General features: G+C 49.2%; 1 protein-coding gene across 1 annotated transcript in view; it reads right to left on the bottom strand.

The window, feature by feature from the left end:
* Positions 1–893: 893 nt before the first annotated feature.
* Positions 894–22,725, bottom strand: part of SLC8A2 (solute carrier family 8 member A2) — a 137,189-nt gene continuing 115,357 nt past the window's right edge. The window contains exons 4-8 of the mRNA XM_082230986.1: positions 22,094–22,111; positions 12,567–12,691; positions 11,317–11,416; positions 6,987–7,262; positions 894–5,715 (exon numbers count right to left, since the gene is read on the bottom strand). Coding sequence (XP_082087112.1) covers positions 5,339–5,715; positions 6,987–7,262; positions 11,317–11,416; positions 12,567–12,691; positions 22,094–22,111 — 896 coding nt within the window. The 3' untranslated portion in view covers positions 894–5,338. The remainder of the gene's footprint in view (positions 5,716–6,986; positions 7,263–11,316; positions 11,417–12,566; positions 12,692–22,093; positions 22,112–22,725) is intronic.

Below are 22,725 nucleotides of genomic sequence, written 5' to 3'. Positions count from 1 at the left end.
TCACTGCGCTCCCCGGGCTTCAGGCTTCAGGCTGCTATCCACAAGCCTTCAAAGCGCAGCTGGAACTCCCGCCACGCTCCAAAGGCTTGCAGATAGCTGCCTGAAGCCTGGAGAGCGAGAGGGGTCAGTGCGCACCAACCCCTCTCGCTCTCCAGACTTCGGCGAAAGCAACGCGAAGCCTCCGGAGCACGGAGGGAGTGCTCCCTCTGCGCTTCGGAGGCTTCCCGTTGCTATCGCTGAAGCCAAGGAGCCTGCATTCGCTCCATAGGACACACACATATTTCCCCTTCATTTTTGGAGGGGGGAAAGTGCATCCTATAGAGCGAAAAATACGGTAGCAACCAAAGCAAGTGTCAGAGGGACATAGGAAGTCATACTGCATCAGGCCATTGATCCATCCATATTCAGTACTGCCTACACTGGCTGGCAGCAGCGGCTCTCCAGGATTTCAGGCTGTGCTCTGCCAGCCCTACCTAGAGATTCCAGGGACTGGACCCAAGACCTTCTGCATGCAAAACAGATGTTCCACCGCTGAGCTATGGCCCTTCTTCTTAGACCTACTTAAAGGGGCACAGCCATCCCTAAACCTAACCACACCAAGCCAAGGAATCCGTGGCCCTGTATGTGCTCATAGAATCATAGAATTGTAGAGTTCGAAGGGACCCCGGGGGGTCATCTAGCCCAACCCCCCTGCAATGCAGGGATCTCAACTAAAGCGTCTGTGACAGATGGCCAGGCAACGTCTGCTTAGACACCTCCAAAGGAGTCCCCAGTCAAACAGCTCCTATTGTCAGAAAGTTCTTCTCGATGTTTAGTGGGAATCTCCTTCCTTGTAACTTGAATCCATTGGTTCAGATCCTAGCCCTCCAGAGCAAGAAGAAATAATAATGATGATGATAATAATAATTTTATTGTTTATACCCCGCGCATCTGGCTGGGTCCCCCCCCCTCCAGCCATTCTGGGCGGCTTCCAGCAAAATATAAAAATAAAATAAAGTGTCAGACGTTAACAACTTCCCTGAAGAGGGCAGCCTTCAGATGTTTTCTAAAAGTTGTGTAATTCTTTAACTCCCTGGCATCTGGCAGGAGGGCGTTCCATAGAGAGGGTGCCACCACCAAGAAGGCCTGGTTCCTTGTAACTTTATTTCTCGTAGTGAGGGAGCTGCCAGAAGGCCCTTGGAGCTGGACCTCAGTGTCCGGGCTGAAGGATGGAGGTGGAGATGCTCCTTCAGGTATAGTGGGACTTTGAGGCCGTTTAGGGCTTTAAAGGTCAGTACCAACACTTTGAATTGTGCTCGGGAACATACTGGGAGCCAGTGAAGATCCTTTAGGACTTGTGTTACATGGTATTGGCAGCCACTCCCAGACACTAGTCTTAAATCTTGCTCCATCTTCCATGTGACAGCCCTTAAGATATTTGAAGATGGCTATCGTATCTTCTCTCCAGTTCCTCTTTTCCAGACTAAACACAGCCAACTCCTTCAACCGTTCCTCATCAGGCTTGGTTTCCAGACCCTTGATCATCTTGGTTGCCCTCCTCTGCACACCTTCCAGCTTGTCAACATCCTTCTTAAATTATGGCGACCAGAACTGGACACAGGATTCCAGGTGTGGTCTGCCCAAGGCAGAAGAGAACAGGATTATGACTTCCCTTTATCGGGACACTATACAACTGTTGATGTAGTCTAGAATAGCATTAACTTCTTCTTTTTTGCTGCGCTGGACTCCAACCCCCTCCAGCCCAAGTCAGCATCACCAACAGCCAAGGTTGATGGGACCTGGAGTCCCCACTCCTCATCCAAAGGCCTCCCACTGGCCATTGCTCTCATAAGTAGATGAACCAATGGTAGGGCCGGCCCAAGTTATTTTGCTGTCTGAGACAAGCAAGGGCAAGATGGCTCTCTTCCACCAGCACCATCCCATTCCATGTTTAAAAAAATGAACCAGGCTGGCAGTTGAAAATTAGGGCCCCTCCAGAAATCCTGTTTATTGTGCATTCATGATGGCTTGTTCTCAGGATGGTATCTGGGCTGTTATATGCAAGCCAGGTTTCAATACTGTTTGTGCCTGCAAAACTTTTGGAGCAGGCGTACTGTTTCATTTCCCATTTGTGCGTCTCCCATAACTTCCTGCTGAAATCCTGTAACTTTTTATTTGTTTTTGTCCTGCTTTCATTGTGCTTTCAGGTGGCAATAATGCAGCAACGTTGAGGAAGTGTTGCAGAAAAACTGCAGAATGGTGCGTCCATTATAAACCTACCACCAATGCACTATCGTTGCATCAATGGCACATTGCAGAAGACACTCAGAAAGAAACCATCTGCCTAGAGAAGATCTTACTCTCAACATGGTAATAGAACATCCCACACACCACACCACACCTGAGGGCAGCAGGGCAGGTCCCAAAGCAAACACAGCCCTGAACACTGCTCTCTGCCCATCAGCAACTGCCGCCTGAGGCAGCCACCTCATGTTACCTAATGGTAGGGCTGGTTCTATTCAAAATTGTGGGTTGAAACAGAACTGTACCACATGGGATTTCTGGAGCTAGAGACACTGCAGGAAGCTTTGCGGTGCACATAGGGATGGGCTGAGATGGCCGTTTCCAACCGGCTAGCGTGTTTCCAGTTTGACCAGTAAAACTTGTGTCTTCTGATCACACAGCCAGTCTTCTGGTCCTCCACCTTAGCTCCACTCCTCAGCCAGTCATTGAAACCCATCATCTGCCATGTTTTTAAAGCTAGGCAACCTCTAAGACCAAGTATGATTGGACAGCAATGTTGCCCAACGGCAGTGAGTCTGGTTTCAGATCTGCTGGTTTTCTAGAAAGAAGTCCACCGGCCAATGATAAAAGACGAAATTGGATGCCAAAGCTCCGGTGGAGAAGGAACAGAGTCTTGCTAAGAGTTCAAATAATCCCCACTCCATTCATCAGAGGCATGGTGCTGGGATGCCTGGCAATATCTGGTTGGCACCCGGGATGGCCATGGGCATGAGGGCAAGAAGGAAAGTCCCAGAGAGTGGGCAGCAAAGAGGCAGTGAAATGCATGCACTGCGACCATGTTGGGAGCAGATTTGTGAGGATGGCACCTTCCTTACCTCTCGCTCACTGCATCTGTGTTCATAAACTGAGGGGGAGCTTCCCTCTTTGTGGAGAAAAGTTATTCAAAGGAGGCAAAGAAGAGGGAACGGTTTCTTCAAAGAGAGGGAGATTCCATGGAAGCCACAAGCTTGGAGCAGCCCAGCGCTCCCAGTTTCAAGATGGCGGCACTTCCTCTTCCTGTTGCAAAATGGGTTCTGAGCAAAGGCTGGTCTCCAGTCTCTTCCGTCTCAGACAGGCATGCACGATTGTACGCTGTACCTGGGTGGGAATGAGCACTCGGCAGAAGTCGAGACATTTCTAGTAGACCAGGGAGTTGGGCATACCAAGTGTCAATCGTAATGTTAAGTCTAGGCCAGGGATCGGCAAAGGTTTGTGGTTTGGGCTGGTTCATGGTCCCGCAGACGCCGCAGTGGGCTGGAGTGTGTGTGCATGCATGCACTCATGCGCAGCTATTTCCGGAGCAGAGGAGGTGTGTGTAGCTTCCCATTGGTTTCAGGAGCTTCCTGCAGTCAATGGGAAGCCGGCCAGCGTTGTGGAAGGCAGTTGCCACTCTGCTCTGCGCCAGTTTAGCATGGTGCATGGGAGCTGACTGAGTGGGTGTCCATGGGCCGGTTAAAAAACCCCCATGGGCTGCTTGTGGCCCACGGGCCTTAGGTTGCCAACCCCTTGTCTAGGCAAATGTTTTGCTCCGGAAAGAGACCTTCACGTTGCCTGCAGAGGGAAATACGGTAAGATCTACAAACACTGATCTGCACATTCAGATGGCCAGAAGGAAACGGTATTCGCTCAAGGCAACGTTCCTGCTTCCGTTCACATTCTGCATGTAGGTGAGGACATCTATCACCTCCCCAGCCCCAGCCCCCACAAAAGAGCATCATTTTTACATTTCTGGCACACTGAAATTTCTCTGTCCTCCTTCCTGGATCCCACACGCTTCTCCGAAAGAATCACATGGGGATGAGTGGATCACTGAGGACAACCCATACCTAGAGTTCAAAGGAAGGTCATCGGGTGTCCCCACACCATCCGAGAGAATCGTCCATAGTGATGTGCCAAGCCATTCCACCACGGATAAGGTACAAAACGACTCCTAAAGAGAACTATACCATTCTCCCAGCCACCCACCTAGAGCGAAATTCTCCTCATTGTGGTGGAGAAAGACATTCCAGGAAAGGAGGAGAGGAAGACCCAGTCGGAAGGTCAGGGATGTCACCCTCCTTTAAAAAGCAGGGCGGTACAGACCCTTACTCTAACACCTTTCGCCGTAGAGAGCAGAACAGGAGTTAAAAGCGAGTTATGGCGCTGTTCCAAAAGAAGTTCACTACTTTGGTGAACATGACCTTGTAGAAAAAAGCAGCAGGAGATTTTGCTTGTCCGTTGGCCCCCCTCCAAAATCCCAGGAACGGGGGGGGGAGCAGTGTGTGGGGAGGATGAGCGTTGAGGTCAAACGTCCCCTTCTATTTGGGGCAGAGCCAGTTGTCACGTGTCTCCGGCTTGATGACAACCCCAACCCATTTCCAAAAGCACGTCGGAAGCAACTGTTGAGAACGTCGGAATCATTTAAAGAGAGAGAGAGATAGAAAACAAATGGCAAGATCCAATCACGCTACTGCTGGCGTAGGATTCACCTCTCGAGAGCGGCCTTCATGAAACGCCATGCCCGCCTTCAAGAAGGGGGAGCAAGATAAGGGAGGAAGGTGATTGGTCCCTTCCAGTTTTGTGGTCTTAGGTGCCGTGGAACCGAAGAACCACAGGAAGGTGTTTGAGCAGACAGATTGCAGACACAGCGGTAGCTGGGTGTTAAAAACAAGAACGCACACACACACAAACACACACCATGCTCCCCTCTCTCTTGGCGTCCCTAGTTCCAGTGAGGGGGGGAAGACCCCAGGACTGGAGTATGGCAGACCCCCCTTGGGGAGCGAAGAGTGGAGAAACAGAAATGTCCTGGTTGGAGAGCAAGTGGGACAAGGGCAGGGGGGGCAAATATGGCCTGGAGATGCCTGGAAATTTTGGGAGCAGCCATTGGATGGGCACCTGCTCCTGAGGCAAGGAGAGAAGAGACCCCCTTGTCCCGTGTGGTTCAGAGGGGTAGGTGGCTGGCTGGCTGGTGGGGAATGATGCTCAGAAACTTGTGGGGGAACCAGGCCACAGGAGCGTCTATTTGCAGAGGGTGCCCCCCTGTTGGCCAGCTATCTCTCCCCAGCCCGACCCCACGCGTTCACCCCAGCGGTCCTCAGAAGCCCTTGATGTGGCAGTAGGCCTCGAGGCTGGCAAAGAGGATGTAGACGAACCAGAGGCCCATGAAGAGGCAAGTGGTGAGGATTTTGGGGGTTCGGGGACCCCCCAGCTCGCCCCCTATGTGCGGCCGGCGGCGGTACATGAGGACGCTGATGGAGACGAAGGCGAAGATGGTGAAGAGGGTGACGGAGAAGGCCAGGCTGCCCGTCTCCACCTCAAAGTTTTTGCCTTGGAAGGCCCAGTAAATGGCCGCCACGGACCAGGCCACGCCCAGGCCCAAGAAGACGTTGACGGCGTTGCTCCCGGTCACGTTGCCGATGGAGGCGTCGGCGCACTGGTCCTGGAGGGCGGCCACTTTGCTGGCGAAGGTGTCTGTGGGAAGAGGAGAGCCGTGGTCAGCAGGGACACAGGGTGGCCGACAACCCTGGGGGACCCCCTCTTCCTCCTGCACTGATGCCCTGGTGCCACAAGGGGGCGACAGCAGTCAAGTGCCCCCTTCAAGGGAGGAAATGGCTGGCCTCTTGTCAGGCTTTGGGGAATCGGCTTCCTCCCCCATGGCAGTAAATAAGCAGATCAATCAAAAGGAAAGTCTTACCCATGGGTAGGCAAACTAAGGCCCAGGGGCCGGATCCGGCCCAATCGCTTTCTAAATCCAGCCCACGGATGGTCCAGGAATCAGCGTGTTTTTATATGAATAGAATGTGTCCTTTTATTTAAAATGCATCTCTCAGTTATTTGTGGGGTCTGCCTGGGGTGGAAGGCCACCCCTCTGGGTCACAAATGTCCTCACTTCACTTTTAGAGCTCATCCCCGCTTATGTTTGTCCTGTGATATTTTAGGTTTTTCCCTGGGGAAACCTGCTCTTTACTGCTGAAAAGGAACAAATGTCAAGCCCCACAAAACTCAACTGATGTTTGTTCCAATTCAGCAGTAAAGAGCAGGTTTAAAAGTGGCAGGATGAAAGACCCTCTCGGACTTGGGCCTAGAAATCATGGGACAAACAGAACTGTAGACGAGTCTTTAGAGTGGGCAAACGGCTACTAGGATTTGGAAATAGCCAGGGATCCTATGTGGACTCTCAAGATCATCAGGTGCGCATGCTGTATGAATTGCTGCCTGCTTATGTTGCGAATTTGCTGTACGAAAACAGCACCCGCATACTATTTTCTCTTGCATTTCAGTTGATAAACTGGCCTTTCCTTTGCATGTGAACTTCTGGGGGGCATCAGGTTAAGGGTAAGAACGTATTTGCAACAGAAACATTCGTAAGAGATCCTGCAAAAGACCCTCAACCTCTTGAGCTTGGGCATTGGGGGTTCAGAGGCCCACCTTGCAGCAAGTCTTCCTGCCCCCTTTCTGCCGTCAGGATTGTTAAGTTGTGGGTGAACATCTCAGACGACACAGCAATTCTTCAAACAGGTCTTGCTTATTCACAGGCCAGAACAGAACTGAACTGAAGGGCTCAGCCAGCCTGCTTATATAGAGCTCCACTACAACGCAACAGTAACCACTTTCTGTAACTATCCAATCACTGAGCGTCACTTTCAATCCCTTATTTGCATATGTGGACCTGAGTGCAAACTATCTACAGTGTCCCCCTGCTGGCCAGGGTGAGGACTTCAGTACATAACAAGGATAAATACCTGGTATGGACGTGCCCAGCGCCACAAAGACCACGGCGTTGACAGAGTCCTTGAGGCCGACGGTGCAGCCGAAATGGGAGGCCAGGTCTCCGATGAGGGCCGTCAGCACCCCAATGACCAGGATGCTGACGCTGAAGCAAGCCCACCCGTTCCAGTACTCGGTGGGCGGCACGCAGGCGAAGAGAACCTTCCAGAAGACCGTCAGGAAGTGCATGACGTAATCGAAGCAGGAGGGGAGGCGTTCCTCGCGCCCGTCTTCCTCATCTTCCTCGTCTCCTAGGGATAGGGAGACGGGGACTGAGAGTTAGAGGCGCTTCTGGGCCAAGAGGGTGGGGAGGCCTCCAAACAGGGGTGCCAACTTGAATAAGATATTAGGGGGGGGCAGGTAAGCCTTGCCCTGAAATCGATCAAATGATGCCCATTTAAATGGCAATAATAAAAATAATAATTATTTACTATTTATACCCCGCCCATCTGGCTGGGCTTCCCCAGCCACTCTGGGCGGCCTCCAACAGAATATTAAAATACTGTAATACATCAAACTTTAAAGCTTCCCTAAACAGGGCAGGGATTTGAAGTCCAGTCTCCCAGGTCCTAGTCCGACACTCTAACCACTACACCGTGCTTCCTCTCTTGTCTGGCCTTTCGCAGCAGCAAATTCACCTGTGCAAATTAGAGAGGCAAAAATCTCCCTTGACACCTGTATGCTTCGCCTGCTCAGCCTCAATATCAGTTCAAGCTGCTGTTAATGCCAGAAGGGTGTATTGAGTCCTTCTCAAGGCGGTTTTCTTCTCGTTTATTCTGGAAGGTGCTGTAAGGCATGTTGGCCACTAGAGGGCACCACGGCCATGCCACATAATGACTGGGAAATCTACGCCTCATTCTACTGATTTCTGAGGATCCGGTCTGCCTCACCTTTGTCAGCCCTAGGGCAGGGCCTGATAGACGACAAAAGGGCTGCACCCAGCAGAGAATACTGTTTGCATTCTTTTAAACTGCTTTTTAATTGTGTGTTTTTGTGTGTGTGTCTTTTTTAAAAAAACCTTTAACTGTTTTTATTTGGGTTTGGTGGGCGGAGAGTGTATTCAGCTGTTTCTGTTTACATTTTGATAATGCATTTTGTGTTTTTATAATGTAATTTTATAATGTAATGGTGACAGCAGCCACAAAATTGAAAGACGCATGCTTCTTGGGAGAAAAGCAATGACAAACCTAGACAGCATCTTAAAAAGCAGAGACATCACCTTGTCAACAAAGGTCCGCATAGTTAAAGCTATGGTATTCCCAGTAGTGATGTATGGAAGTGAGAGCTGGACCATAAAGAAGGCTGATCGCCAAAGATTGCTGCTTTTGAATTATGGTGCTGGAGGAGACTCTTGAGAGTCCCATGGACTGCAAGAAGATCAAACCTCTCCATTCTGAAGGAAATCAGCCCTGAGTGCTCACTGGAAGGACAGATCCTGAAGCTGAGGCTCCAAGACTTTGGCCACCTCATGAGAAGAGAAGACTCCCTGGAAAAGACCCTGATGTTGGGAAAGATGGAGGGCACAAGGAGAAGGGGACAACAGAGGGTGAGATGGTTGGACAGTGTTCTCGAAGCTACCAGCATGAGTTTGACCAAACTGTGGGAGGCAGTGGAAGACAGGAGTGCCTGGCGTGCTCTGGTCCATGGGGTCAAGAAGAGTCGGACATGACTAAATGACAACAACAATGTACTTTTATCTTGTGAACTGCCCTGAGACCTGTGGGTATAGGGTGGTATATTATTATTATTATTATTAATAATAATAATAATAATAATAATGGGGGTCATTCACAAAAAAGGTGACCACTTTCTACCTCCACTGGTAGAGGCAAGCAATGCTTTTGTTTATGGAAGACAATCTTACTTGGCTACAAGTGATCGCCAAAGAAAAGGCAAAAGTAAAGGACCCCTGGATGGTTAAGTCCAGTCAAAGGCGACTATGGGGTTGTGGCGCTTATCTCGCTTTCAGGCCAAGGGAGCCGGCGTTTGTCCACAGCTTTCCGGGTCATGTGGCCAGCAGGATTGAACCGCTTCTGGCACAACGGAACACCGTGATGGAAACCAGAGCGCATGGAAACGCCGTTTATCTTCCCGCTGCAGTGGTACCTACTTATCTACTTGCACTGGTGTGCTTTTGAACTGCTAAGTTGGCAGGAGCTGGGACAGAGCAACGGGAGCTCACCCCGTCGCGGGGATTTGAACCACCGACCTTCCAATCTGCAAGTCTTGATGGTTTATCGGCTACTTTAAAATGAGGCTGCATTTTAAATTGCATTTTAACCTGTATTTTAAATTGGTGTCCCCCCCTTCTCTTTTTCCCCATTATGTTTTTACTGTGATTTTATTGGTGTTAGCCGCCCTGAGCCTGGCTCTTGCTGGGGAGGGCGGGGTATAAATAAAATTTATTATTATTATTATTATTATTATTATTATTATTATTATTATTATTATTACTGGAATGAGTTGGCTCCGCCTTTCACTGCCTCTGGCTCTGCCTACCATTTGGGCTCCCTGGATTCCACCTCACTGGCCCCAATGGGCACCAGCCAGCACCATTTGGCTTGTGTTACTAGGGCTGTTTAGGCACGCGGGTGGCGCTGTAGGTTAAACCCCAGAGCCTAGGACTTGCCAATCAGAAGGTCGGCGGTTCGAATCCCTACGACAGGGTGAGCTCCCGTTGCTCGGTCCCTGCTCCTGCCATCCTAGCAGTTTGAAAGCACATCAAGTGCAAGTAGATAAATAGGTACCGCTCCAGCGGGAAGGTAAACAGCGTTTCCGTGTGCTGCTCTGGTTCGCCAGAAGCGGCTTAGTCCTGCTGGCCACATGACCCGGAAGCTGTACGCCGGCTCCCTCGGCCAATAAAGCGAGATGAGCACCACAACCCCAGAGTTGGCCACGACTTGACCTAATGGTCAGGGGTCCCTTTACCTTTTATGAGGGCTGTTTAGCAATTTCGGGAGCCCAGGACTAAAGCCCTTTCAGTGTAAATTCCTGCACTGCACAGAGCTTTGGCTAGAATGACCCTTTAGGTTCCTTCCAGCTCCACAATTCTGTAATCCTATGGCACAAAATAGTCTCCTTCCTTCTCTCTCTCTCTTTCTTCCTTACCAAAGAGTGTCAGGGTGGAGGGAGGCCTGACTGACCGTGTGAAGGGAAGAGAGATTGAAGCAAAGAACATTGTGGGTGGACAGCAGTGCAGGACTCGGGGGAGGGGGGAATATATAATTTCTCTTTCTGTTTCCCTCCCGGTCCATTCCCGCCCCCCCCCCAGCGTTAAAAATAAAAATAAAAATCCACCCACAGCTTTTATAGCGGGTGCTGTCACCGTAAAGAGATTTTCAGGACAGCAACAAAACTACGCAACGCCTGTGCTTTATTTATTTATTTGTCGCCAAAGAAGTAATTTCTAGGCTCCTTGGTTGAAAGGAAAATCATAGATTTCGGCAGATTTACTTAGTCATCAGTGCAAAAATAAATAAATACATCCATTTTCTTTCCCACAGCTAATTCTGTGAGGTGAGGGAGGAGTATGGGCAGAAGGCGCCACGAGGAATCCTTTCCCCTCCCCCTTCTTTTTTAAAAATTGAATTCTGAGAGCCAGGGGGGATGGGTGGAGACTTGGGTGAGGACCAGGAAGCTGAGAGGTGTTGATGGGCAGGAGGGGGGGGGAGTGCATCAGAAGAAGGTGTTTATATCAGTGTTTAGGTTAATGTATTTTTTTCCTGCGTTTCTTCTCTAGCATACATTTGTGTAAGGTTGTCGTCAGGTTGTAGTTCGCATGGCTGCCAACAGATGGCGCTCGCCCTGCAAACCACAGGGTGATGGCCATTAGGAGGGGATGGTGGGGAATGGAGAAGGAGAAGAGGTTGAAAAGAAGGGCGGGTGGCAGAGGGGGAAGGGGGGAAAGGACTTGGGGGCGGAGAAGCAATGGGGCAGGCCCATTTGCTGTTGAGCCATGCAGTTTGGGAACAGACACCCGCAGCCAAAGCAATCTGCCCCTTCTTGCCCCGCTTTGACTTCCCTTTCACCCTTCCTCAAATCCTTTGGAGAAATCTCTAAGGAGGACTGACCTCCGTAATGCAAGGTAAATCAATCAAAGTCGATTCAGATGTGCAAGACAGCTCCCCGCAGGAGCTAGGTGAGCTTCCACAAGCGAGGGGCCACCACTGAGAAGTCCCTGCTTGTGCCTTGCCACCCTCTGCACCTCCCGGGGAGCAGACACACAGAAGAGGGCCTTGGGCGACAATCGCAGGGTAAGCTCACGACAGCAGCCTCTCTCAATCGCCCCAAGTTAGAGCCGCCTACCTGCACTCACGGTGATCGCCTCTAGAAACTGTTCCCGCCAGGAGTGTGTGCCAATCACCAGAGCCAGGTTTGTCTTCTTGATGAGTTTATCCACCGTGTTCTACAGAAGTGGGGCAACAGAAGCACAGTCAGGTCTGCCTGATACGCATATATCACTTTCAGCAGACATGCCCCCCCCCAGAGAATTCTGGGAACTGTAGCACGTTACCGGCACAGAGAGTTGTCTTCCCCTCTCAGAGCTACAATTTCCAGAGTGGTTTAACCATCTTTCCAATTCCTGGGGAACTCTGGGAATTGTAGCTCCATGAGGGGGAATGCGGTATGTGTGTGTGTGTCTCCTAACAGCTCTCTGCAACCTTAACAAACTACAGTTTCCAGGATTCTCCACAGGAAGCCATGACTGTGGTAGGATACTGCTCTAAAAGTCTAGGGCGGGTGGCGCTTTGGTGGGAGCAGTGTCAGTCATGGTTTCGTCAGTCTTAAATTCCGTCGTCCACACATGACCCCCCCAAAAAATCTGTATTAGGGGTAGTAAATAATACAGTCATACCTCGGGTTGAAGTAGCTTCGGGATAAGTATTTTCGGGTTGCGCGCTGCAGCGACCCGAAAGTAACAGAGCGTGCTACTTCCGGGTTTCGCCGCTCGCGCATGCGCGGACGGTCAAAATGACGCTACGCGCATGCGCATAAGCGGCAAATCGTGACCCGCAGATGTGGGTTGCATTCGCTTCTGGATGCGAACGGGGCTCCGGAACGGATCCTGTTCGCATCCAGAGGTACCACTGTATCATCATTTAACTATTATTAAATAATAATATAATTTGGCATTTATGAATAGCACAGTGGTAAGAGTAGAATGTTTCATGTTAGTATTGTGAGCCGCTTTGAGCTGTAAAAGCGCCATACAAATGCAAAACCAAAATCAAGCTTCAGCGAAGCCTTTTTATGTCGCTTGCTTGTTGTTATTTATTTAATGCGTCCGTATCCCTCCTTTTCCCTCCAAGGAGGGCAAGGCAGTTTGCATGGTCCTCCCTCTCCCCTTTTAATCCCCACAACAACAATAACCCTGTAAAGTTGGACTGAGAGGCGGTGATTGGCCCCCAAGGTCACCTGGTGAACTTCGTGGCCAAGTGATGATTCGAACCCTGGCCTCCCTGCTCAGAGTTCAATGCTCTAACCACAACGCCACACAAGTGTGAAGGGCTGGGAATCGAGGCTGGGCAAGGCACCTGCCGTGTCCCCCTCCTCACCTTGAAATCGTAGGATTCCTCAATGATGACTTCCAGGCGGCAGTTTTCCCCCAGGACCGGTTTCCCCATCTCAGCGATCCGCCGGGCTTCCTCTTCCTCGGCCGAGAGCTTCTTGTCGGCATCCACTAAGTCAGGGGGAAACACGGCGTAAGGAAGAAGAGACTATAGTGGTACCTTGGGACTCAAAGGCCTTGGTTCTCAAATGCCGAAAACCTGGAAATAATTGCTCTGGTTTTCAAACATTTTTTGGAAGCCGAACATCCAATGCGGCTGTCGGCTATTGTTTCTGGGGCGCCTGCACCAATCAGAAGTTGCGCCTTGGTTTTCGAACATTTCGGAAGTCAAACGGACTTCCGGAACAGATTAAGTTCCGCGCTTTTGCTATTTATTTTGCGTTTTTGTTTTTGAGGGTTTTTCGGTTCATTTGTTTTTGTGACTGTGTGGAACCCAGTTCAGCTACTGATTGATTGATTGATTGATTGATTGATTGATTGTGTGACTGTGGAAAGGGTTAAAAGCCTCCATCCAAACAATAACTATCACCAGTGTAGGTAAGAAAAAAAATAATTTTAATTTTTATCATCTACAATACTGTCTTATTTATTTTATAGTACAGTGCATTGATTATTGCTTTCATCTTATGGATCAATGGTCTTGTTAGATAGTGAAATTCATGTTAAATTGCTGTTTTAGGGGTTGATTTAAAAAGTCTGGAACGGATTAATCCGTTTTGCATTACTTTCTATGGGAAAGCGCGCCTTGGTTTTGGAACACTTTGGTTTTGGAACAGACTTCCGGAACAGATTAAGTCTGAGAACCAAGGGACCACTGTATACTGATATCCCACCTTCTCCAGGTGGTGCACAGATAGCAACAGAATCGTAAGCGGGGCACCTCCAAAGGCCATCTAGCCTGACCCTCCTGCCAACACGAGGGAGCACACCGCCACAGCATCTCTGATTGGTGGCCATACCCTCCCCACTTAAAAACCTCTACCGAAGGAGTATTCCTTTCCATCCTGCAAGTTTCACCATCCTCGCCACAACCCTCTGGGATAGGCTAAGCTGAGATATAGCAACTGGTCCTCCAGGAAGTGAGCCGAGTCAACCAGCTTTTGCTACCCAGAGATATACTGCTCTTGTACATGGAGGTTCAGTATTTTGCTCTTGCAGCTTTTCACCATTGACGGTAGGCTTACCTTTCTTGAGTCGCACGGCCCGTTCCTCTGCATCAAGAGATTTTGGAGCCCAGTTTTTATTAAACTTTAAAATCTTGCCATATATATTCTAGACAGTGCTTTTCTTTCTTTCTAGAAAAATAGGCGCTGGTACTTACCACGAAGTTGCTCCAGTAAGTGCCACACTTTTAAACAACAAAATAGGTGCCGGTACCGTGTGCCCCTGAGTGCCTTCTGGGAAAATGCACTGATTCCAGATTCCAAATTTGTTATACATTTCTCTTTTAAAAGTGACTTCCTGTCTTTCTCTCCATGCTGTTCTTAATCCCAGCCCATTTACATACTGCATTCTAATAAACATTTCACCTGGGACATATCGTTCTATTTCATATACAGTGGTACCTCGGGTTAAGTACCCAAGGTCCGTTCTTAACCTGAAACTGTTCTTAACCTGAAGCACCACTTTAGCTAATGGGGCCTCCTGCTGCTGCCACACCACCAGAGCACGATTTCTGTTCTCATCTTGGAGCAAAGTTCTTAACCCGAGGTACTATTTCTGGGTTAGCGGAGTCTGTAACCTGAAGCATCTGTAACCTGAAGCGTATGTAACCCGAGGTACCACTGTATTATCAATCTTCTACGGCTGCTCATAATTCAAATCCTGCTCATGATTTCATCAGATGATGATATTTTTCTTTTCTTATTTTTGCTGTTAGTTTGTCAGCTCTGCATAGTCCAATAGATAGATGGATAGATAGATGATAGATAGATAGATAGATAGATAGATAGATAGATAGATAGATAGATGATAGATAGATAGATAGATAGATAGATAGATAGATAGAATAAAAAAATTTCTCATACCAAGAACTAACTTAGTTGGTCTTTAAGGTGCTACTGGAAGAATTTTTTTTTATTTTGACTATGGCAGACCAACACGGCTACCTATCTGTAGATAGATAGATAGATAGATAGATAGATAGATAGATAGATAGATAGATAGATAGTCTTGGCCACAGGAGCATTTCAGACCCACAGGCTTCCGCAGAAGAACTTGATTGGGGATAATGGGAATTGTAGTTCAACCTATGGAGGGTGCCGTGCTGGCTACCCCTGTTCTTGAGCCTTTGAGAACATAATAAAGGTGCAACCTGCCCTTGGCCATAACCCAGAGAGGGCCATGTAATTAGCTGCTATTAATGCAACATTCAATTATGAAAGGGTTTCTTCTTGGCGTGGGATCATTTGGCCTGTTTGAGAGATAGAAGATGAAAAAAGAATAGCATCTTGCTCAGAGGCTTAGTGAGGGCAGCAGGCCAGGCAGCAAGTGCCATTCCTCACTGGTCCTGCACAGCCTAACATAGTAGAACCGCTAGGATTCAGCCACAGAGAACCACTAGGATGTGGAGGGGGAGGGGACCTGGAAAATTTGGATGGTGCTACAAGCAACCAGCAGGCTTCCTTTTTTCCCTTTTTTTAACACAACACCTTCTGGGCAGGAGCAGTCTACCTGAGCAGTAAGGATTTGGGCAGAAGTATCCTCCATGCCGGGACGCGGGTGGCACTGTGGGTTAAACCACAGAGCCTAGGACTTGCCGATCAGAAGATCGGTGGTTCGAATCCCCGCGACAGGGTGAGCTCCCGTTGCTCGGTCCCAGCTCCTGCCAACCTAGCAGTTCGAAAGCATGTCAAAGTGCAAGTAGATAAATAGGTACCGCTCTGGCAGGAAGGTAAACGGCGTTTCCGTGCGCTGCTCTGGTTCGCCAGAAGCGGCTTAGTCATGCTGCCCACATGACCCGGAAGCTGTACGCCGGCTCCCTCGGCCAATAAAGCGAGATGAGCGCCGCAACCCCAGAGTCGGCCACGACTGGACCTAATGGTCAGGGGTCCCTTTACCTTTACCTTTTCCTCCAAACACCCAGATACTGGTTCCTTGGGGATAATGAGGTGCAGGACTGAGAGCTTCACCTGGCATTGAAATGGCCAGTGGCAGCACAGGGAAATGGAACTAATTTCTGCCTCCCCCAGGCCCCTGAGAAATATTCTGGCTTCCGCTGGCAACCAGCCCTCTCCAAAAAGACCACTTCCTAGATCCTAGATTCTTTCTCTCTCTCTCTTTTAATTGATAATCAAGAAAGGAAAAAACAAGACAAGAATACAAATAAAACAATGATAAAGACAATATTAGTTACAAATCAATAAAGCAAAAATCGGTCCTTGGACTATAGACCTAACCTCCCATCCATTCCTTGTTTCAATTATCTATTATTTGTTGCCAAAACATATTTTTTTCTTAAATGAACTAATTATTGATTAATATTAAGTTTCATATCTTTCTTAAATCTACTACTAAAGTAGATTTAAGAAAGATATGAAACTTAATATTAATCAATAATGCTGCGACAGATATGAAACTTAATATTAATCAAATGCTGCGACAGAGTTTAAACTACTGCAACTGTTTTTCAAATAATAATAATAATAATTTATTATTTATTATTTATACCCCGCCCATCTGACTGGGTTTCCCCAGCCACTCTGGGCGGCCTCCAACAGAATATTAAAATACTGTAATACATCAAACTTTAAAGCTTCCCTAAACAGGGCTGCCTTAAGAGGACTTTTAAGAGTAAAATAGTTGTTTATTGCTTTGACATCATCTAGGAGGGCGTTCCACAGGGCAGGCGCCACTACCGAGAAGGCCCTCTGCCTGGTTCCCTGTAACCTTACTTCTCGCAATGAGGGAACTGCCAGAAGACCCTCAGCGCTGGATCTCAGCATCCGGGCTGAACGATGGGGGTGGAGACGCTCCTTCAGGTATACTGGACCGAGGCCGTTTAGGGCTTTAAAGGTCAGCACCAACACTTTAAAACGTCCTGGGAGCCAATGCAGATCTCTCAGGACCGATGTTATGTGGTCCCGGTGGCCACTCCCAGTCACCAGTCTAGCTGCCGCATTCTGGATTAATTGCAGTTTCCGGGTCACCTTCAAAGGTAGCCCCACGTAGAGTGCATTGCAGTAGTCCAAGCGGGGGATAACCAGAGCATGCACCACTCCGGCAAGACAGTCCGTGGCCACATAGGATCTCAGCCTGCGTACCAGGTGGAGCTGGAAGACAGCTGCCCTGGATACAGAATTGACCTGCGCCTCCATGGACAGCTGTGAGTCCAGAATGACTCCCAGGCTGCTCACCTGGTCCTTCAGGGGCACAGTTACCCCATTCAGGACCAGGGAGTCCCCCACACCCGCCCGCCCCCTGTCCCCCAAAAACAGTACTTTGAAGGTTTCCCATGTTGAAATAAATTCCTGTTTTGGTTTGTTCTTTATTTTTTCTGATAAACTACCTAGCTCTGTATTGTCTGGATCCATTTTTATAGGGGGGAGGGGATTTCATCACTCTTCCACTTCGTAGCAATAAGAACTCTTGCTGCCACTGTGGCCTATAAAAATATACTCTTCATTTTTCGAATCCTGGGTTCTCAAACACCAAGTGCTGGTTTAGAAAACCTGCAGAACAAAAGTGGTAATCTTTTTTTTTTCCTGCTGTCTAGGGTTTTAGGCTTCAGATGGGCAAATGTCTTGCTTGGGCATTGGTACCTGGGTGGTGGTGGGGAAGGAATATTCCCCTTAATGTAGAAAAATAGCTCATCGGGGGAAGAAGCTGCTTTGTATACTTCTCCTTGAAGAGTGAGCTTTCTCTGTGTGGGGATTTGTGGGTTTTCGTTTTGCTTTTTGTAGAGCAGCCATTTCCAACCATAGCTGTCAACTTACAGATTTGAAAATAAGGAACCAACAGCCTCGGAAATAAGGGCTCAGCAGCCAAAATAAGGGATTTTCAGAGCACAGGTATGTTCAACTTCTGAGCCCCTCTGAGCCAAAGGCAGAAAGCCCAGCCAGCAGCCAAACGAAGCCTCAAGCGGTGGTTCCCACAGCGCAGCGACCCGGCAAAGGGGATGCAGCAAGGAAAAACACCGTCACCTCTCCGCTGGGAAGCGCTGAGCAAAGACGAGTCCCCAGGCAACGCGGCCGATTTGATTGGGACAAGGCATGCAAGCTCCACCCCCCCAGTCGTTCTCAGACTCCTTATTGGGTGAGCAACACAGCCAAGCAACACAGTTGGAGCCTCCCTCCTCCCTGGCCGGCAGGGAGGGAGGGAGAGGAGCTGCTTCCTTTGAAACCCGGGAAATTTAAGGGACATCATCAATAAGGGACAGCAGCGGGACACAGCACTGGGATAAGGGACTTTCCCGCCAAATAAGGGACGGTTGACAGCTATGTTTCCAACCTAGTAGAAATGTTTCTGGAGTGCAACTCCTGCTGGGCCTGAAACATCTGTTGTAGAGAAAAATCGCAACATGCAATTTTGCATTAATGCCTCGAAGTAACAGAATCCTGGAGTCCAGACCACTTTTGCTTCCTTTCCCTGGCGTCTTGGCTTTCTTCACTTGGGCAATGGATAATTTCCAAGATAGGAACCTCCGTTCAAGCCTACTCAACCACAGTTGCTGTTTCACCCTCATCCAAATGCCAGAATGATCCCTACTGACAATATGTTAAATTGTCAGGGCAGTGAATTCAAATCACATGGCAATACATACCCCGTGCCTGAAAGGAAGGGGGAGGATACCTCACCAAAATTCAGCACAGAGAGAAAAGGCAAGATCCTGCAAGCGCAGTGAACTACGCAAATGATACGCTGCCACTTATTTTGCATACAGTGGTACCTCGGTTCTCAAATGCCTTGGTACTCAAACAACATGGAACCCAAGATACTGTCTGTCACCAGAGACTAGGGCCCTGCGGGACTTGACATTTTTCCACAGGGCCTGCAAGACAGAGCTGTTCCGCCTGGCCTTTGGTTTGGACTCAGTCTGACCCTTATGTTTCCCTCCCCTTATGGTTTTGACTTTGAGGCTGCATTTTAAATTGCATTTTAACCTGTATTTTAAATTGGTTTTTTTCCCCTTTTTCTTCTTATTATGTTTTTACTGAAATTTTATTGATGTTAGCCGCCCTGAGCCCGGCTCTGGCCGGGGAGGGCGGGGAATAAATAAAATTTCTTCCTCTTCTTCTTCGTCTTCTTCTTTTAAAAAACCCCCAACCCCAGCCAACATGTCCTGGTGACCCCATGTACCCCACAACCTGTTCCATGCACAATGTCTCCTCCAAAAGAAGACGACAGAGAGTTGTTTGGGGCAGGTAAGATTTCTCTCTCCCTCCCCCTCCCTCTCATCAAAGCACACATTTTCATCTCAATCTCTTCCAAAGCATATAGTTTCTCTCCCACTCACTGCCTCTCTCCCCAGAACATGGCTAACGCGTACGCGCACACACTTTCTCCCACGCACCCTCTCCCATGGCATTCCCTCGCCCCCGCAAAGTGCTCCCTCTCCCAGCCACAGCTGTTTAATAGAAGGCTATACCTCATCTGCCAACTCCATCCCTTGCCTCGGGGAATCTGCACACTGCTACAAGGACAGGCCACAGGAACAGGATATCTCCCTCTCTCACACTAAGGTTACCAGACTCCCCCCCCCATCCCCATGAATCCAGAGACACCTTTCAACTTCCTACTAAATAAATGGATTTTTTTCAGGGGACTGATTTGTAAATCCAGGGACTGTTGTCCCCAGGAAACGGGGACGTCTGGTAACCTGATCTCACACCAAATCACCATTCGATATGCAATTCCATTGCACCAGAGAAGCAAACACACACACATAGGCGCCGACTCCATGGGGCCTGAGGGGGCCCGAGCCCCCTAAAAAATTCGTTGGGGGGGGCTCCACCCCCCCAATAATCTCGGGCGCCCCTCCAGCAGAGCGCCACCGCCGCCCCTCCCCCAGCCCAAAATGCACAGGGTCGGGCTGCATGCCTGCTGCCCTCCCTCCCGAGCAAAAGCTCCACCCAATTTCCTTCGGAGCTGATTAATAGGCGCAGCACGCTCTCCCCTATTCGCTCACGAGGAGGCGGCGCCACTTTATCTGCATATTCATGAGCTTATTTATTATTCATGAGCTTTCGCGGGCTCCCCCAATATTTTTTATAAGTCGGCGCCCCTGCACACACACACCTCTGTGTTGTTGTTGTTGTTGCTGTTGTTTTGCTTTCCTTGAAATTCTCTAGATTTCCTTCCTCCTAACCCCACCGGAGGAAATCAACAAATTTGCATTCAATTTTGCACTGGACAAAATCCAGTACCAAACTGGGTTGTTTTTTTTAAAAAAAAAAAATTACAATTTTTTTTGCCAGCCGTAGTGAAACCATTTTAGCGTTCCTCACAAGTCCTCAGATATTTTGTCCTTAAGATTCGGCTAAAGAGCAAGTACCCGATCCCTTTGGATTCATGTCCAGGACACAACGCATAAGGATCCATGCCCCATACATTCGTGTGGGGGGAAAGCATTGGGGCTACAGGAGAGATTTCCCAATAACTAGCGGTTACAGAACCTCCATGTTTAAAGGCAGTATACCTTTGAATACCAGCTGCTGGGGAGAAAGAACAAAAACACCTCCTTCGTGCCCCACTTACGAGATTCTAGAGGTGTCTTCTGGAAATTGCAAGACGGCCAAAGTGGATATTATGGCCTGGACCAGCAAGGCAGTTCTTGTGTATTTATATACTCTTTATTGGCACTCAAGGCACTATTGGCCTCTCCGTTTGCCAATACTCTTAGCTTGCATGAGGAGCAGTAACAGATGGCGGTCAACTCTCTTCCATGGGAGGTTTCTAAACAAGAGGTCAGATGCCCTTCTGTCAGGCACTCTTCAGCTGCCATTTCTGCATTGCAGAGGGTTGGACTAGATGACCCTTGTGTGCCCCTTTCGATCCCATAACCAGCTGGAAGTGGCATGTACAAGTATTGCGCACACTGCAATTATGTGTCTAGTCTGTGTACAACAGAGTCATGTGCGAAAATTGTAATATCCATGTCGTTGCAGCACCAATACATCTCTCCTCCCACATACCTTGACCCAGGGAAAGGGAACCCTCCAGATATTGCTAAAATACTGTTCCCAGCATCACTAACCATTAGTCACACTGGCTGTGGATAATGGGAGGTGGAATCCAGCAACATCTGGAGGGCTCTGTGTCAAAGCAGAATCCGACACTTTGTGGACTGCCCAGTGAAGTTCCATTTTCTAATTCATTATTTTATTTTATTTTGCAAATGAAACATGGGGAAAAGACACCTTGTAATAAAATTTCTATCTCTGCAGAACCTTTTTGAGTCCACGGCTCCCTTGACCGACTACATTCTCTCTGCGGCTCCCCTGTGGGGCTCAGGAGCCCAGTTATGTCACCCCTTTCCTGCAGAGCTGGCAGCCTCTCGCCTTTTTTCAAACACCCTCCCTTGTGGAGGGTTCCCTCAGCCTCCTCCCCTCAACTTGGGGGTCCTCTAGGCAGCTGCAGCGACTGCCCCCGGTCTCTGAACTGCCCCCCCCCCCGCCCCAAAGAGAGGTATTATTAGGATATAGTTCCGTTCCACCTTAAAAGACAACAGGCATGACTGTTGTGTGTCACATGCCTGTTTACTTCCAGCACTTGCTGGGAACTTCCTTTTGTATATTGCTTTTGCTATTGGAGACGAAGGGAAGCAGACATGTTTTTCCTTTGTTCCTGAACTATGCTGAATAAATTGCTGTAAATAATGCTCACACATGACTCTGTCCGCTACAACTGTTGTGAGGATTTATTCACTCTGCTGATAAGAGCGTGCCGAGTCTCTAAACGTATCTAAGGCTCGTATCGCTGATTGATGCTGTTCTGGGAACCAGTATTCGCCCGACTGCCAGCCGGTGGCTGGAGCCAGCTGGGGGCCTGCCAAATGCCCCCATCTCCCCGGCAGCATCCCAACAGGTATCTCCTCACATTGCCCCACAAGGGCCTGGGAAGCACCCCCTGGCCAGCCCCACAGGCACCATTCACCTAGGGAGTTTATAGCCAAGGATGCTGCAACAAACAGCTGTTCAAGCCTTTGGGAGGTGGAGACACAAGAGGGCATCAGAGGAAGGAGGGAAGGCCATCATTCAAGGCACCTTAGGGTGCCACAGCACACCAGTTGAAACCCACTGCTTCACCCACTTCCTTGGGCACTGTAAGCCCAAGTGAATTCAGCGGAAATTATTTCTGAGCATAGGATTTGCCTGCCTGATACTTTGGGGCAAAGTTGCTCCATCTGTACAATGGGCGTCCTAAATGCCCTGCACCTTAGGTGCCGGAAGGTTTGTGCCCATGAGATGTTCAGAGCAGGTGGAGAGAACAGATGGGTTAAGTGTGAGCTGGATTTGTGAAGGCAGAACCAGTCGGATGTTGGAGAAAAAGGGAGAGCAAGCAGGGAGAGCTTACCTTGGTTTAGCAAAAGGGCTGCGACAAAGGAAACAGAGAGAAGAGGGAGAGAGAAAGAGAGAAATTATGCAGGTTGTCGGTAAAGAGACAGAGAAATTTGTGATCTGAAGGAACAGCCACCAGGGAACGGAATGGCTGGGGAGCCAGCCCCACCCCATCAAAGGCAATACAGCAGGGATTTCATGCTCAAAGCAACCCTCTGCTTCTAAGCAACTCCTAGTTGCCTCTAGGGATGGCACCAGGCAGAGCCAAGGCTGGGTGTTTACTGAGGCTCCAGGCCTGCCGAAAGGCTCTGCTGCTCCAACAGCACCGTCATTTTCCGTTTTTGCACAAAAGTAGCTTTTCACCAGGGACGCGGGTGGCACTGTGGGTTAAACCACAGAGCCTAGGACTTGCCGATCAGAAGGTCGGCGGTTCAAATCCCTGCAACGGGGTGAGCTCCCGTTGTTCGGTCCCTGCTCCTGCCAACCTAGCAGTTCAAAAGCACGTCAAAGTGCAAGTAGATAAATAGGTACCACTCCGGCGGGAAGGTAAACGGCATTTCCGTGCGCTGCTTTGGTTAGCCAGAAGTGGCTTAGTCCTGCTGGCCACATGACCCGGAAGCTGTACGCCGGCTCCCTCGGCCAGTAAAG

This window comes from Podarcis vaucheri, assembly GCF_965113315.1.
Source record: "Podarcis vaucheri genome assembly, chromosome: 7".
Classification (NCBI taxonomy): Eukaryota; Metazoa; Chordata; class Lepidosauria; order Squamata; family Lacertidae; genus Podarcis; species Podarcis vaucheri.
Note: the sequence above shows the minus strand (reverse complement) of the source record. Positions and strands in the feature narration are given on the sequence as shown.